At 36.7% G+C, this 18,709-nt stretch overlaps 1 protein-coding gene across 1 annotated transcript; it reads left to right on the forward strand.

Annotated features, from left to right (window-relative positions):
• Positions 1–7,586: 7,586 nt before the first annotated feature.
• On the forward strand, positions 7,587–10,939 carry LOC107082145 (ADP-ribosylation factor 3). The gene is made up of 4 exons (XM_015370667.1): positions 7,587–7,819; positions 7,912–8,022; positions 8,117–8,241; positions 8,833–10,939. The coding sequence occupies exons 1-4, from the start codon at positions 7,672–7,674 to the stop codon at positions 8,992–8,994; spliced, it is 546 nt and encodes a 181-aa protein (XP_015226153.1). The 5' UTR covers positions 7,587–7,671; the 3' UTR covers positions 8,995–10,939.
• The last annotated feature ends 7,770 nt before the right edge of the window (positions 10,940–18,709 follow it).

Here is an 18,709-nt window from a genome sequence, read left to right on the forward strand (position 1 = left end):
TCTACACTGAAAAATATGGAGCAACCATTTGGCATTTACTTAATCATATTTAGTTACTTTAACATGATTGTTTCATATGTTAGCAGGGTAGGACATAAAACAATTGTGTTAAAGAAACGAAATATGATTAAGTAAATCCCAATAACGGCTGCATTATTTTTTCAGTGTAGAAGTTTTTTTCTGAAATTCTAATAGGAAATGAGACAGACTGGGACTTTCAAATAATAAGTGGAGCATGTTTTATTTGGATACTGCCATAAAGCCCTCCTATAATTGCTGGCCATCTGTCTGTATAGTTCTATTAATTTTAGGGTCAAACATGAGTTCCACATCTTTGAGATCTCCCTAATCTTTGGCTTCTTAAAATAAGTTTAAGTTGGAACTCTGGCAAGGCTAGTGCTAAATGTAAACAGTATTTAGAGTCAAAATAAACATCTTGATAACAGGAAAAGACAACTTTTATTTTAAATCTACTAGGAGTGTGAATAATTTTGGAATGCGTGGATTAATCTATCAAGTGAGTCAGTGTTTACCTAAAATGTACTGGCTAACTATACTTTTTACCTACTTACCTTCTTATTTACATGTATCAAATACACCAGCAAAAAGTGGCACATAATTGTTTAAATAAGATTAACATGATTCATTTTTTTCTTAAATATTTGCAAACAACATTTGAAAAGTGTGATCTTCATTTGCATTTAGTCTCTTTTAATCTAATACCACCAAATAAAATCTGTTTTAATCATCTTTAGACTTCTTATGCATGTTGAACCCATCTGTTATTTGCCGTCAAATACAGATGAAGAAAATCAGTTTCAAATGTAAAACATTTCATAAGGAAACTTAACTTTCAACAGTCATCCCAAACTATAGAACAATTAAGATGAAATAATTAATGTGTGTGTTAGAATGACCTCAAAATTTAAACCTGAATTCAACTGAGAATATGGAGTAAGACTTGAAAAAGGACCTTTAATAAAACAAAGTCATTCCAGTTTGATGGAGCTTTAGCTGCTGAACAGTAAAATAGGTGTAAATACGTGTTTCTGGCCATTCAAAGTTGGTAACCCAAAACACCTGCAGCTGTAGCTATAGCAAAGGCTATTTGTAGGAAGCATTATCAAAGCTGCTCTTTTATAGATTTTTATTTGTGGAAAAAAATATTGATCCCTTGCTTTGAAGTTTATAAATATCTGCTATTTTATCAAATCAAATCTCAGTAAATTTCTTCTAGACATCACATGCTACATCTTATTATCTTTAACATTACAAACACTAAATTTAAGGATATGGGATCACGTGTTCCTCACAGTCATGTATTAGCAGTTCAATATTTCTGTAAAAAACAAATTATGCCACCAGCTTCAAAACAAAGATTTTTATGAAAGTCTATGTTGCTGACTGTCTAGTTTAAAATAAAAGAAATACAGATTTCTTCTTGAACTTTAAACCTTTTTGTTGTAGCTTCTTCATTAGAAATTTAATTTGGTGTTGTGCAGTCAAACTGAAGCCATAGATATCTGTTTGCTACTGGATATATCATGGAAAGGTTATTTTTTTAAACACAGCTGCAGTTACAACAGCTCTTAAGGCACAGACACTGCATTCTATTACATGTTCCACTTCTACCCACATACCTATTTTTTGTCCTGAAAGATGCAAACTATTCTGAAGCAGATTAAAGGAGAGCATATGGTTATTTCAATTTTTCTGATAGCAAATTCTTAAATAACTGTGATGGTTTACCTGCTCTTAAAAATTAAAAGTTGACTTAAGGATCCAAAACATTCAGCGGTACTGTATTGTTCTTGCAGTTTATTCTATAAAAAGAAACAATCTGAAAACAGTTTGTGATGTGGAAGATTCACCTATTTTTATTCACCTATGATTCACCATCGTTATCTATATCAAACATCTGCGCCTTCCAGGCAAAAATGTTCACTTGCTTGTTGCTGGGCAGCTAAATGTCAACAAGTGACACACGAAAAGGAAGTCAAATGTAAAAGTCCCTGTGATGCTTCTAGGTCGGAGACATTTAAGGTGTTTAAGGTGGTTTGTCACCATTCAGAGGAATTGATTTATTAACATTAATAAACAATGTAAAAAAATAAAAAAATGTCTAGACCAGGTTTCCCACAGTTTTCACATTAAAATCTGGACATGTTTTTTATCAAAACCTATTTCTGACTTAGCAGACTATCTAAAAACACTTTGTACTGCTGCTAAATGCAAACTGATGACCCATCTGTGCGCCAACTACAGATAAAACCTTCCTCCATCAGATCACAAACTATTTAAAAGTATGTTGGAAAGGCACCTTATTTAAGGTTCAGATCCTTAGTCTGCCTTAGCTTCTACATTTCACTGTGCATCAGATACCACCAGGTAATAATTATTGCAGTCATTTACTATTTTAAAGCCCCAAACGTGCACTTTAAGATGTTAAACCAACCCAGTCTTTCTATTTGGGGTTTCATAGTTGTGTTTCTGTGGTGTTTGTGTCATTATTCTAATCAAGGCTTTAATTTGTTCCAGGTCTGAAGATTTAAACATTGCAAGTATTGGTCAAGCATGCCATTTGCCTTGCACAGTGATTCACAAAAAGTTTTTAATGTTTTTCAGTGGTGCTACTATTAATATTATAGAACATTTTGGGGTTGACCTTCTTAATACTTGAGCATGTTTAGAGCAATGGTCACATCTTCACCTACTGTTTTATGAGGACTAATAAGAAAGCAAAATTTTATTATTCATAACAATTTATTTACATTCATTCAAATTTATCTTAATTTACCTAACACCAGTTTTTAACAAGAGCCCCAGACACATTAAAAAACGTTCCACATAGAATCTAATCCATCCCAAAGTTTATTCAAATGAATCTACTCGTTCTATATTCTAAGATAATCCAATTAAACATTTCATGTATGCACACATTGCCTTACATGTAAATGTATAGTTTCATTCCAACATCAGACAAAAATCACAACTGCAGTGTCTTTTATGGGAATGTTATTTGATGGGTTGGTACCAGTAAAAAAAAAGGGCATTTCTGTTAATCCTTTACTCTGATAACCCATGGGAAAATCCAGTGCAGCAATTTCCTCAAATGATTCAGAGGTTTGTAAGAGAATATTAGTGAGTAAACTGCTTCATGATGAGCAAGAGACACAGCAGACAGGTAATATATAAGTTTAAATCAGGCTGGGTTATATACTTAGCAATATCCCAACCTTTTAGCACTTTACAAAAAATCATTTAACATGTTTTCTAAAAACAGGAATCCAATCCAATTTTATTTGTTAAGCACTTAAAACAACCGTAGCTGACCAAAGTTCTGTACAGAAAGATAAATAAATAAAACACAAAACTGTACAGATTTTAAAAAAATCAGTAAAAAAAAAGGTGAAAAATAACATCCACACAATCAAATCAATAAAATTGGGTAAAAGATAAAAGGAATAAAAAATAAATTAAAGCCCATTGTTTTGCTAAAAGAGAATAATTAAACTACAAAGATATGACTTTCCACTCAAAATGAAAACCCGCACAAGGAAAGTCTTTATCAGCAAATAACAAAATGTAAAAGAACCGTTCGCAGTTGCCAAACCAAGAGATTTAATGCAATGTTTGAGATCAAGGCACATTCATCTGCTAAAAATCTCAAGTCCTGTTGAGTATAAGTGGCAATAATTGAAAAAGAAATTTCAGAACCCTTCAATCCAATTTGGGGTTGAGTTTAAGCTTTTTACCATAGAAATGGAGCAAACATTTCATTTACCATACATGTAAATCTAGAAGAAATATAAAACTCAAAAGACTTCCAGTTAACTCAGTTGGCACGAATACAAAATGCACATCACACTTTACTTAGACTTGAACTTTTGACAAACTTTATTGTCATTCTGTACACACAGGGTGTATACAAAACTAAATTTCAAACAGCTCTCAAGACATTTCAATTTATTAAAGTGCATTTGTGATAAAATCTAAACATGGTGATCAAATGTAAATATAAGACTGAGATATGATTTATAGTTTTCCAACATTCAGCTTTTTTTCCTTATTTTATTCAACATTCAGTCTAATGGCAGAGGGGAAGAAGCTGTGCTGGAATCTGCTGGAACCTGCATCGGATGCTTTGAAGTCGAAGCCTCTTCCCAGAGGGCAGCAGGGACAACAGTCCATGTTGGGGGTGTTTTCAGCATTTTATCATAAAAATAATTTAAAACTATAGATCTCCTTTCTTCCGGCTAAAAATGTACTTCATTTGGTGTTAGTCTACTACATAAAATACAATAAATATATTAATATATGTGGTTCAAGTGGGACAAAAAAGGGAAAATCTATCGGGTATAATCACTTTATACAAAGTCATCACACAGAGGCCAATAAAAAAATAAGATGTACTTCACTTTCTTCTTGTCTTTGTTCATATTACTCTCTCTAGGACTATTTGGTTAAATCTTCCAGCTTCAATAGTCAAAGAAGGGATTCTTGTTGTTATTTCAGCAATCAAAGTTCTTTAGTTACTCGTCAAATTAGCACTAACATTAAAAAGGGATTTTATCAGCATCTTTCATTTGGAAATAGGTTCTGAGTGACTTTTCCTATTTAAGTTGCAAAGTAGCAATTGCGTAAACTTAAACATATCCATCTTATCTTAAATTGGTGTGCTGAGGATTTTCTCAATATATTTACCACCAACTCATAATTTGTCAAATCTTTAAATAATTTAATATCGTAACAGAGAAAAAAATACACAATTAAAACACAAAATCACAGACCCCAGTTAATTTCTAATTACAAAGGTACTACATACCGCTGTAGTTTTATCATCGCGAGGTTTCGTCTGCTGCTGAGCAGTCATCCGGAAGATCTCGTGAGACCTTTCAGTTGTGGACTGCACGTCTAAGGTAAGAGAGGATACAGCCTGCTCTATCAACATGGCACGTTACACCTAGGTTTAGACAGCTGAGTGAATTATAACGGGGGAACGGTTCCTTTGTGCAGCGGCCTCGCTGTCTCAGAGCGCCGCGGTTGTAGCGGGATGTCCTCTGAGGTGATGCGCGGTGGGGAGGGATAGATGACTGGATGAATGGGGTGGATCAACACGGTTCAAACGATAGCAACCTTCGCATTCAGTTGTGTCTAATATTAAAGTATCTCCTAATTGATAATTCCGTATAACTTAGCTACAGCTAAACTGGGACTCGTATGGGGAAATGTAATTTATCTGAGGTGCAGATTAACGAATATAACGTTACCTAACCTAACGTAGCATTCCAAGCTAACCTGAGACACCGGTGCTGCTTAGGGGGGCATCCTCAGGCCCCGTTTCCCCTTTATACCTGCACGCAGCGATCCCTTTTCAGCACCATGGACAGAGATGCAAAAAAAATCCTGTTTATCTTTTTGCTACGTTGACAAACCGAGTCAAAAAAAATCAATTGAATAAAACAGCTACTTTCTCCATTCCTCAGATAATGCAATTCCAAAATCCCATCTTATACCTGATATTATCATGTTCCCAAAGTCAGTCCTAACAGCACATGCGTTTAATATTTCTCAATAAAACACGACTTTCTAATGCTGCATTTTTAAAGTTATTTGCATATTGAAGTGTAAACTGATGCGTAGTTGCTGAAGTGCCCTTATGTTGCTTAGTATAGCTAATTTCTATATATACTGGATTTCAAAGATATCCTCAGAATATGGATGACCATGGAAAATAATTTAGTAGAAAATTATTTCCTGACTATGCTCCAAGCATTTAATCGCCTAAACAAATGTACAATATTCTGAAATAGAAAGTCAAATGGTCATAAAATAAGAATAAATGTTTTCCATTAATCCATGTATTTCCACCGCCCATCCATAGATTAATACATCTGCCATAAAGTAATTATTAAATGTTATGCTGTCACTTTTTGTTACTCCTTCACCAGGCTAAATTACTTAATGGTATTGACATTTAAGTCTTACTATGTTTGGAAAATTGACCTGAAGACTATAGCAAAAAAACAGCAGTTTTCAACGTTGATACCCATCATAATCTCCAGTGCAAAAGCATAGATTTTTTTATTGTCATGAAAGATAAATAGCCTTTTCCACAACCTGTAATGCAGCTAAAACTGAGCCCCTGCGAAAGAAAAGAAAAACTTGGTTTCAGCCTTTACCCAGTCCCCCTAAAATAACTGTCTTTTACCTTTAGACTAAAATGGCATAGCATCAGTTTGAAAAAAACTTGGATTATAGGAGTCCGGTTTTGCTGTCTGACTTATTGCTTTCTGTTTCAACAGTATTTGGTGACATAGTTGTTGGCTCGTGTTTTAAATGCATCCAAGCCAGGCCTGGTAATGTAGGACATGCTGCATGTGCTCTGAGGGGTTGGCGTGGTTGCAAGCTAACATTTGAAGGAGAATGAAAAGCTGTGAAAGGAGTCTGAACAGATTGTGCCTTTGCCTCGAGTCATAGCACAGACATGCATCTCTGTCACCTTCTGTGAGGCTGACTGTGGCTCTGTAACAGCCCTGCACCTGTCTTGCGCTGTGCCTTCACATCAGTTTTCGGCACAGGCATGATTAGTGCTGTGGTTTACTTTTATTTTGTCAGTGAGTTTAATTTTTCGGTGCAGTCTCTAGCAGTAGGGATTTCCCAATCTTAAATTGATATCTGAAATCGATCAGATATTAGCCAAAGAATAAAAATTGGGATAAATTGACCCTCATCTACAAAAGCAAGCTGATAGAAACAGTCCATTTCTAAAGTTTATTTAACCCACTGGATAATAACAAATGGGTCTTTTGTTTGCATACCTGTTGTTGCTAACTATTGCTCTCTCTTTGAATAATAATATTTAATAATGTCACCTTTTTTAATTTGACACTATGAGTACTACACGTCTATATTATTCATGCTGATATACCATATGAGCATTTGTATCAGTCAAAATTAAAATCTGTATCGTATAGAAAATGCAAAAGTTGTATTGATACGCTCTTATCTAGCAGTTTGATGATAAAACAGATTCAGAATACACCAGATGTTGTATACTGACCAGAAAAAATATTTCATATATCTAAAATTAATCTAATACCTGGGTAAACAGTTGCATAGTGTTGCTTTAATCCTCAATGCTTTATTTCTATACTAGTCATTTTCTTTCTACAGCAACATCTAAAATAAAGCTTAAGTAAATAACAAGTCAGAGATCTAGTCTTGATTGGTTATACAGATTATGGCAAACTGGTCTTTAATTTTCACATATATCATGAACAGACTACAGAATATTCCATAGTAAACACATTCAAATGTAGTGAACCTAATGTAGACCCCTGAGGTTCACCAAAACTTTTATTTACCATTAGAACAGAAAGCCCATTTATAGCATGGTAATTCTTTTTGGTGAATGAAAAGGCAGTTTTAATATTTGGTAGACAATTTTCCTAAAAATTTATTAACATACAAACTGATAGTTGCTGCTGACCATTTTGAAAAGGCCTCAAGAGGTGTTTTTTTAATGTTTGTTTTTGGTCTGTAGAAAATTCTGTCTCTCTTAAAGGTTTTTGTTTTCTTTTCAGTCCTCCTTGAATGTCAGTCTCCACAGGACGACAAAAAAACTGCCACCATCACCCTGACTGAAGTAACAGAACCTTTCCTGAAATCATGGGGAATATTTTTGGGAATTTGCTGAAGAGCCTCATAGGAAAGAAGGAGATGAGAATCTTGATGGTGGGGCTCGATGCGGCAGGGAAAACGACAATCCTTTACAAGCTGAAATTGGGGGAGATAGTCACCACCATTCCGACAATCGGTTTGTGCTGAGCGATTTGCATTCACTGCTTATCGGCGGTCTTCCTCTGTGTTCACGGTACATGTAGAATGACGTCCTCCTTTTTTTCTCAGGATTTAATGTTGAGACGGTAGAGTACAAGAACATCAGCTTCACTGTGTGGGACGTAGGTGGACAGGACAAGATCCGGCCCCTCTGGAGGCACTACTTCCAAAACACTCAGGGTGAGCAGAGCTAATTAGCAAGCTGTAACAAATGTCTGCTTATGTTTAGAAAATCTTGGACTCGGCACCTTATTTTTTTCTTTTACTGCTTCAGGTCTGATCTTTGTGGTGGACAGTAATGACAGAGAGCGTGTGAACGAGGCTCGAGAGGAGCTGATGAGGATGCTGGCTGAGGATGAGCTGAGAGACGCAGTGCTGCTTGTGTTTGCAAATAAACAGGCAAGGAATCTTATCTAATGATAACTTTTTTTATGATACTCTTAAAGTTCAAATAGAAAGCACATACTTATAGTTTCTCATTTGATAGTTTGTACAAAATAAAATCACAAGAGAAAACAATTCCAGCATTTTGTTGTTTATAGCATAAAATAATTCAGAGTTATCAGACGACGCTAAATTCCTCATTCAGTCACGTGACCCACTAGGGTGCTGTATGATGCCATGACATCAAATGAGTCAGGAAGTAGTCATTTTACATACCGATTCAATATGTATTCACCTTTTTGATGGAGTTTTAAACCTTTTAACAAGGACGAAAACGAAACAATCAGTGTCTTATTGGTTTTATTAATACTCGCTGGTTTAATCACCACAGCTAAATGTTCTTTGATCTTATGCAGAGCTGGTGGAAGTTCATTATCTCTCAGAACCTTTTCCAGATAGATCTGTGCTTTAATTAGTTTAGACCAGAGTCTAACGTCTTGTTTTAAGAGGGGATCAGAGAATTCGAATTGGTTCTGTGGTGGCTTGGTTGAAATATGATCCCCCCTTAATTTACACGCTAACCTTTTTTTCCCCCCATTTTCACAGGATTTACCTAACGCCATGAATGCAGCTGAGATCACAGACAAGCTGGGCTTACACTCCCTGCGTCACCGCAACTGGTACATCCAGGCCACATGCGCCACCAGTGGCGACGGCCTCTATGAGGGCCTCGACTGGCTGGCTAATCAACTAAAGAACAAAAAGTAAGAGCGGGCAAACCTGTAAAACACAGCCAGCAAGCCACCCCCCTGATCCAGTGTTTTCTTTCCTCTTGGGATGGAGGGGGAGGGGTTTGGTACGAGGGTTTTCGATTGGTAGATGCAAAGCAAGACCCTGGTTTTGAGGAAAAAATGTTTTTGCTCGATGCTCTGGTTATTTAAAGATAAAAAGTTCATATCTGACCACATACACTAATTCACAATAATGGTAACAAGGCACGACAGACACTTACTTTTTCTCCGTCCACCTTTGTCTTCGGTTTAGTGTCCTCTGTGTTTTTCTGTAGTTGCTGTGTCCAGGTTTTGTTTTTTAAGCTGTAAGTCGTTTATGTAAACAGCAGTGGTCCTGTCAAAGATCCATATTTTACAAAACAATAGCTTTTTGCAGGTTCCAATGTTTTTCTCTTCTTTGTTTAACAATACTGAACACATTTTGAATCAGCGTTTCGATGTGGGAGCAGACAGCAGAAGGATTTTTCATCAAAAGAAGGATTTTTCATCTATCACCACAAAAATCAAATTAATTTATGCCCTGTATGTAGCTTGAGCCATACTCCCATCAAGTCACCCCAACGTCTCTGTCCATGCTAATAAAGGCATCCCCACAGCATGATGCTGTCACCGCCGTCAATCATTTAGGGTGGCCCCCCTAAAAACGAAACAAACTTCATCTCACTGCCATAGTTTGGTAGTCCTATGATATCCTGTAGTTATGTTTGATTTCCTTAACACCTAGCCACTCCTGCTTCCAGACCAAAAAGTCAATGTTTGCTGTATCCCCTACATATCTTGGGGCAAAGTGGAAATTGGGACTTTTTTCTAAAGATTTTTGGGGGCAGAGTTTAAAACAACAGTCCGGTTCACATCATTTTTGCAGTTCAGGTGTGTGAGGATGCTGATCCATGTTTACATTACTAGTATTACTACTACTGAATAATACCATCATAACTGGCTCTGATGGTTTCCTCTCCTTTGCTGTTTTTATGCAGCGTTGAAAACTTTCAGTCAATGTAAATGTGTATGCTGGGTGTGGAGGAATAAGAATAATAAGACGCATCTTTTCACTGCTACATTTCAGAAACCTCTCAAAATCCATGTTGTGTTTGCAGCAACACAAAGCATTCAAACTGTCCTTTTTAGGAATTTAAAGCTGTGAAAGACTCTCTTAATTTCCTGACCTGCACACATCCTTTAATCAGCATCGCGTCTCCATTCGGTGATCTGCAGGCGAGGACACTGCTTGTAAATTTTTTCTAACCTGCCCTTATTTTCTTCACTAAACTGAAATGAAGAAAACAGTGCTTTCTGCATCAGGTGGCAGCATTTGCTCATCTGCCTTAAAGTGAAACACAGGCATTTACATTTGATAACGCAAAGCTCCTCCTTGTCCACCCTCTAATGCAGAGGTCACGGATTAGCAGTCCGACCCAATCTGATTTAAAACATTTATAAATTACCGCATGTTCTCCAACAGCAGTGTTTAGTTTCACTTGAACCGCTTCTCCTGTTTGTACGGTAAAGCCATCCAGAACGTCCGGGACCAGGCTACACGTGATATAAATTAGCCAATGACCTGTGTCAGTCAGGGCTACTGCTGCTAGCTGCTTTTAGACAAAGCAGGCAAACCTATGGAAAGCTGGGCGCTGGGAAAGAAGGAGAAGACAATGAGAAAAAGAGAAAGAAAGTGTGGACTGCTGTAAGAACTGCGGTGAACTGGTGAAAGAAAAAGACCATTTTGAGTATGTTTGGCTCAAACTTCTGCTGTGAAGCAGGATTCTCCACCATGAACATAATCAAAACTAAATATCAATCCAGGCTCAAAATAAGCTCGTTGATATGTGCTTGAGATTAGCTTTGTCACCATTCAAACCCAGGTTTAAAACCGTGCAGGTAAGCCTAAAACCCACTTCACTCAAGTCATAAAAAAGAAAGGGGAAAAAAATAACAAACGGTCAGTTCAGGTGTTTTATAAAATATGTGAATCTGGAAATGTCTGTATACCAAACTGAACAATTGTTGTTCTCTACTTCAAAAAAACACTTCAGGTTTTAAAATGGAAAATGTTTTTTTTTTTTTATGTATTTTTTATTTAAAAAGTCAATTTTTAACTTGGATGCATAAACACCTCATTTTATTTCAGTATTAAATTCTGTTTAAAGTAACAGATTATAATTAAAAATGTCTCCGGACCTTAACTGGTTGTTGATTTTCTTTATTCAGACCACGCTGATTTTTGGTTACCCCTGCTCTAATGTGTCTATACCATCTCTCCAGCTCTCCAATAGCTTTGGATATTGGTGTTTTCCAATTTGATTCTGTCTTTGCAACTGCACTACTAAATGTGAATATTATGAAGGAGTCTTCAGCCGGCTGTTGTCATTAATGGTTTACAGTCCCAGTTATGTATTTGCAAAATTCATTTAACGGACAACAGAGTAAGAGAATCAACATGTTGGTGTTGTAGTTTTAAAAAAAAATCGTTGGCTCGCTTTCGATCTGAACAGCATCTTGCAAAAGTATTCAACTCTTCACGATTTGCCAACCACAAACTTCACTGTATGTAATTGGATTTTAGTGTGATAAACCAAAGTGAAGAACACAAATTATACCTGCTTCTCCGCCATCATCTCAACCTTCCTATCAACTCGGACTAGTTGCCATATCCCCTCTAAAGAAAGGCTTCCTTAAGCATGATGCAGCCACTACGTTTTACAGTGATGTTGGTGTGTTAGGGTAATGTTTTTTTTTTAATTATTTATACTGTAAACCAAAAAAAGGATTATTTTCTTACTAATTGATTATTATGCACTACTTTGTGTTGGTCTCTCACACTGTTTTGACAAAAAATATACACTTCTGTTATGAACATAATGACAACATATCAAAAGAACAGCATATGGGGTGTGAATACTTTTGCAAGGGGCTCTGTGTTATTAAGATGGTTTTCTTGTGCAATACTCAAGAAATGTACTGTACATCCTCTCTGACACCTTATCAATACATTTCTCATACCAAACACGTATAAGACAGTTTGGGAATGGGATTTTTGTTCCTAAATGTTTAATTTAACCTGCATATATTTATCTGTTTAAAGAAATACAACCTGCAGTTTATTGCTTTCAAAAAGCAGATTTGCTCTTCACTTCTCCACGGTAAGGCAAACATTTCCTTACAAAGTATTTGCTCTGTTCTGCTGGTAAACTGGATTCACGTTTGGTGGTTAGAGTTCTTTGGTTTCCTTCGGGGTTTGAATGAACTCTTATGTAGACTGTGTCCTTAAAACAGTAGTATTTAGTGTTGGGGGGGGGGAAAGAAAATATTCCCTGTAATTCATTCTTAAACATTATAGTTGCACAAATAGATTAAAAAAAAAAATAATGTCCCAGTGCTAAATGCATGGAGACATCTGTATGTGATGTAAGACCAGATCCTGCTGTATTAAGAAATAAACTCATTTTCTGTACAACTCTGCTGCCTCTTCATTTTGACTGATGACAAACAAAGCCACACCTCCTTAATTTTCTTCTTTTCACCTCTGTAGCTGTGGACTAAAGTTTGTTTTCATCAAAGGATCAGTTGCATCATATTCCAGACCTGATGCCATCACTTCAATGATCCTATGGTCAGCTTAGTGCATCTCATCTAAGAGAAGAAGGAAGCTTAGTCTGTTATTCTGACTGACTTACATGAAAGTTATAGTTGCTAAAAGGGAGTGGTGCTTGCAGTCCTTCCTCTTTCATCAGCCCTGGTTACCTGCAAGGAAACGAGTCATTTCATCATGATTAAGACTTTGCAAGCAGTTCAACAGATTAGATTATAAGATACTTTAAAGGAGGTTTTAAAGATTTTATGAAAGTCCAGAGACCAGAACTACCACTAATGCAGAGCTTGTGTCAGAACCCTTGAGTGGAGTGTTTCTCTATTTCTTCTGGAGCACTGCAGGTGGGCGTGGCTGGCTGTCTGAGCACCTGAGATCAATTTACCCATCCACCTGAGAGGGATTTAAGGAGCTGCAGCCATCTCTTCCACGCCTGATGGTCCCCATATTCTGGTACCAATCTAGCCCTCGTGAAATTCCCCTCGAGAAAGTTTAATCTGATTCCTGTTGAAAGCTTCCTGATAGCTCACCTCTTGTGTCTCTGGATTCCCAGGTTTTAATCGAAGCGCTCCTGGACGGATCCCTTCTGCGTCTAACTCAGCGTGCTGATCCAATCTGCAGCTTAGTTTCTGTCAGCCTGCCCGCTCTCCACCGCCTCAGTGAAAACTCTCTGACGATCGCCTCAGTCTGACTGCCCCCTCTTCACCACCTCTGTGACAGCTCCGTGACCAACGTCTCCTCCCTCAGCGCACCTCCAGCCACCTGCACAGCCTGTGGCAGTGTATTCTAAGAGACTCTGTTATTCTCCATTCTGTGTTGGCTGAATTAACAATAAACTCTTCTCCCTTCAGTCGTGTCCGAGCCAGATTCTGCATGTGGGTCCGTAAGGTTCAGCCAGACATGACAGATTGCTCAGAAATGGAAGCGGGCTGGTTTGATTGAACTGGTGTGAAACATGTAGTAACAGAACAGCTTCTATCCAAGAAAAGCATCAAAGACAGAAACATAAGATGGCACTGTACAAACATTGTATCTAGTGGATATTAAACAGTCTTCATAATTAATTAACATCTTGCATAGGTGAGGAACATTTGCCATAAGTCATACATTTATCTTAGTTTTCACTGAGATGTGTATTATGTAGAGTTTCATCACTCGATTCTCCACCCAATCTGTTTTCTAAATCATTGAATTCTACTGATGTTTACATCTAAAACCAATCTTGTTTAAAAATATGAATCTGGCAAAATTGGGATGGACAAGTCACTTAAAAAATAATTAATTTTCATGTAATTAGTAAAATTTGAACTTGATATGGGCACAAGAGCTTTAAAATGATCTTAGTCTAACTTACTGAAGCTTAGAATAATATGCCTACTGAAGACTTTTTCTCTAATGAAGTCCAGTAAATTTAGACACATCTTGAAACAGGAGCATTCACAGAAAAAATCATGTGTCCTGTTCAAAGCTGACTTGAGAAGCAATCCCAGGCTGCTCAAAAGGCGGCTCAGTAACAGCTTAAACCAGTAGAGGGCAATCATATTTTATTTTTTTATGTAACAGGGACAAATACCATAAACATTGATTTCTATACATGAGAAGTGAATCTGAAGAGTGCAGACTGCAGTGTTCCTGGTTAGACTTTAATGGATTTAACAAAGGATAAACAAGATGAATTTAAAAACATTACAGTAAACTGCTAAATAGCTTATTTGTAAAATCCAATTGATGGATTCAGGGGTGATTCGAACCCTCCCCACTCCCCATGCACACTGCTTTATCACATTGCATCAGTTTCTTTATCTGCTATTAGCATAGCATCTCAGACAACCTCTTATAGAAGACAAGGACAAACACCTGTATCTATACTGACGTTTGGTGTGATCACATTCAGTGTTTACATTCAATGAAGAAGACGGGCCATTTTTTCTCTGTGAAACATTTTGGATCAATCAAAAAGCATTAAAATGCTGATAAGATGATCATTATATTAGAAATTGTGTTCCCTGACTCCTCAACATCTTTAGATTCAGGTGTTTCAGTCACTTCTATAGCTACAGGTGTTTGTAGTCCGGCTGTGACATCACCTACATAATATAATTCAGTATTTTGCATCTTTTAACAAAGCGGAAGCAGTTAGAACAGACACTAGATAAGCCATAAAGGGATATAAATATATAGTTCTAGAGCTGGATCAAAGGATGCTAAAATAAATAGTATAAATCCCTTGCTTCCTTTCTGTAGGTGTTGTGAGCTACAGACCCAGCTTCTTGTGGCCCTGCAGATTAGCCCAAAAATAAGACATAGAGGCCTTTATGGAATTGGGTTTCATAGGAGACAAGATGCATCCAATCCTTAAATCAGCAAAGGCCCATATGCAGTAAATCACACATGCTGGATTATAGAGCAGCTAAGATGTGTTCTCTGAAATCTCTGGATGAGACCCAGTTTTGCAGTTTCCAGGAGAACTACGGCTGTAGTGTGAAGTATTTAGATAGATCTATAGCTAAAGTTTCAGGGAGAAAAATAGTCAGTGCTTCAACAAAACAAGGTGTTTTGGGGAATTTCAAGCTTGAAAATTTGCAGAATGAGTTTAGGTGATGCAGCCTAAGCACTACTGTCCATCAACACATGGATTTACTAGTTGAGCATGGAAGAACTTGACTGGCCTGCACAAAGTCTTGACTTTAGCCTGACAAACCCGATGACACTGTGCTCTCACATCCAGCAATAGTGTCTGACCTCACTAGTGCACCTCTGGAATAAATGATATGTTGTAATAGTGGGCTGTCAATCAAGGTCATATGAATGTGTTTTGGCAAAATGCTTGCTTATACAGATCGGTCTTTTAGTTTGAAAGCATGTTTAGATGTTTTGGGGAAATCTACTAAGGCCTCTATTCAGCATGACCTTGTTTTGAAAGTTTTATTCCCTCCAAAACATTTAACAAAGGATTATTTTGTAACTGACAGAGTTAATTTGAGTCTAATAATGTTTTTGAAGATAACCGTAAGGACAAAGCGCGGTCATATATTTAATAACCCCTTCCTGTTACTAGTGATATATTAACTTTTTATTTTGAACAGCCTTCTTATCTGCTTAAAGGGAAGAGGTTTATTTTCCTTCACTCTACATTTTTGATGTTATTCAACCTTAGTAGATTGAAAAACAGAAAATGTTTGTGTTCCTGACAAGGACTGGATGTGCAAGCAGAACCCGTTTTCTCCGAGTGGTATGGCCTGCTCATCCACTCTTGAGCTGTTTTTCTTTTTTGTTGTTGGCCAAAGCCAAATAACTTATCTAAAGCAGGAAGAAATGTGTCTTATGAGTAAATGAAATGAGCTGCTGCTTCTGTTTTGCATAAACTTTAGTCCTAAGTCCAGCAGTAAACTGGTGCAGCAGCACCAGCAATAAAGTGATCTTACACCTCAAGAACTTCATCAGAAAGGAGTGGAGGGGTCAAAGTCTGTTAGAGGAAATTTGCACCAGCAAGCGATGAGTAATGTGCAGATAGAAAGGAGCATTTAAAGGTTATTTAGTTGTGTTTTTGTCTGCTGCAGTGGACAGCGTCAGAAAGACTTTTCATTTTCTATCTAAATGCTTTGAGTTGATGAACAAAACACTGACTCATCTCGTCTGATTGCAATAATAGAGCTAATTTTACATCAAGGAGCGAGAAAAAAAACAAGCACTGAATTTGCAATGATCACAGTGGAACAGTTTGGACTGAGGCAGCAGTCAAGTTCTTATATTGCATTTATAGATCCAAAGGAAAAACAATAACTATAGAGTGCCCAGGAATGATGTCTAGACCCTTCGGCCGTCGTACATTTTCACATCCATCAGGGAGACATCTTTGTAACCAAAAGCTTTTAATTAGACTTCAATTTTCATTATTGTACTGTGTTTTATGTTTACTTTTCTTTTATAAACAAAGATCTGAAAATCTGTGTGCATTTGGCTTCAACACTCTTGCAATGACACTTCAACAACCGTCCTTCAGTGCAATTATATTAGCAAGAATCTACTGCGCTACAATAGGAGTCGTTTGTCTAGGCTCAGATATTGAGCTTGTTGTTCTGGTCCATTTAAAGCTGCCTGCTTCCTGACATCCCTGGAGAAAAACAACAACTTTGGACTCATGCTTTAATGGTCTGCTTGGTTTGGTATATTTTGGGAATTAATACGACGATCTATATATATAATTCGGTTCATTTTCGGTTTTGTTAGTACCATATCAGTCCAGTTTTGACCCTAGCAGTTCTGCATAACTAGATATTAAAGCTTTTGCCTATTGTTCATTGCAGAAAAGCTCTAAATTAGTCAGAAAGGGGGGACACTCAACTTTCTATTCTTTCCCTAGATTTCCAGTTCAGCATAAAATGACATTTCTCCACAAGTACCAAAAACTAGGTACTTTTTCCCGCCAAAAACTACTTTTTCTTACGTTCACACAACAGAATTTTCAATGAGTTTCAAGTCATGGCTTTGCGCTGGTTAGTTATCAGTGCTCACTTTGGGCTTGTAATGGGAGTGACGCACCCTTACAAATAGTCCATAAGGTTGAAGGTCATTCAAACACAGGTTCCTATTGTTTTTTTTACTTTTTTGGGAAAGGTTCCTATCTCAATAATGCAGCCTGTCTACCTGCATGCCAAAACAACCTTGACACGCTATTAGGATAGTATTTCAGAGAGAAAAGTTTTCTGACCACATCTCTGTAATGAGCTTCTTTATTTGATATGATGGAACTAATAAAGACAGAACCTGAGAGGAAAAAATAACAAACGCCAACAAAGCTCTTACCCAGATCTTGTTTAGACGGTGCTTTTTATCCCAAATTAAATGATTCAGATCATTACAAATTTTCTGTTTTTGGAAAGTGATAACCTGAGACAAAAGTACAAAATGTTTTCAAAATTTTGAAAAACTAATGCCCCCATATTAAATTACAAATTAACTGTAACTACCTACATATTGTTTTATAACTGAGTTCAGACTTAACAGGGTATAATTACTGACAGAACATTTGAATCAAGATATCCCTTAAATTGGACCTGTCTGGTAATACATCTAAATAAATTGAAGACAAAGGAGAAACAAGAGACTAATCCCTGGATTTAGCAAACAGTTGCTGCCACTAAGAATGGCAACAGGAGTTATTAAATTCATGGGACAGTTTGTTTTTCACACAAGGCCATGTTGATTTTGAAAGCTGCTTTCAGATTCAGACAATGCATCCTGCAAAACTATTAATAATTCCTATATTTGACATAGCATGTTTATTACACTTAAAGTTTGGAGAAAAAGAACATTTAAGCAGATCATACACTTAGTAATCATTAATCCCTCATTTCTGAAATAATGATTTATCTGGTCTGTTATGTATTTTCATTAGAACTGCTGATTCATAGAAATACAGGGTAATGAAGGCTTCAGACTGTTGTTGAATGATCTACTGATTAACATAGAGATGAAGCTAAACTGTAAATCTGACAAAATATAATTGGAACAAATCGTCTGTATCGTTTAGAAGAAAGAAAACATAGGGTATCTAAAAAAAATATGAATAATTAGGACATGCACATTCAACAACCTGATAAATCAATGATCTCCTTAGTTAATAACTACGGGCCACTGAAAAAAAAGTTAACTGATTTTTAAATATTATTTCAGTTTAATATGGGAAAAAGGTCAGCATTCTAATTTTTTTCTCAGAGAATATGAGAATTCTGACTTTTTTCTCAGAATTCCAACGTTTTTTCACAGAATTCTGAAATTAATCTCAAAAGTCTGACTTTAATCTCAGAACTTTTGATCTTAATGTAGATGGGAACCATGAAGGAAGAGATGTTGGAGCACTCAGCTTCACTGACACAGATGTGAGTTGTTTGGGAGGGCCAGTAACACATTGGTGGAAAATAATGGAATTAGGCCACTTTTTACGTGCCAGAGGGGTCCCCGGTGTTACTATTTCATTAATGGAAGAGCAGAAGGTGATTAAAACAGGAGAGCAAATCTCTAAAACAGACATGGCTACAGCTTGATGCTAACATGTTTGTTAGCTGTCAGAAAACAGAATTCTGAGATTAAAGTCAGAAATCTG

Source organism: Cyprinodon variegatus, unplaced genomic scaffold, assembly GCF_000732505.1.
Source record: "Cyprinodon variegatus isolate N-32 unplaced genomic scaffold, C_variegatus-1.0 Scaffold47, whole genome shotgun sequence".
NCBI lineage: Eukaryota > Metazoa > Chordata > Actinopteri > Cyprinodontiformes > Cyprinodontidae > Cyprinodon > Cyprinodon variegatus.

Excerpts from the sequence above, each read along its gene's own strand:
- LOC107082145 (XM_015370667.1), top strand. The coding sequence starts at position 7,672 with ATGGGGAATATTTTTGGGAATTTGCTGAAGAGCCTCATAGGAAAGAAG. Across the intron at positions 7,820-7,911 it reads CACCACCATTCCGACAATCG|GATTTAATGTTGAGACGGTA; the intron begins GTTTGTGCTGAG and ends TTTTTTTCTCAG. Across the intron at positions 8,023-8,116 it reads CTACTTCCAAAACACTCAGG|GTCTGATCTTTGTGGTGGAC; the intron begins GTGAGCAGAGCT and ends TTACTGCTTCAG.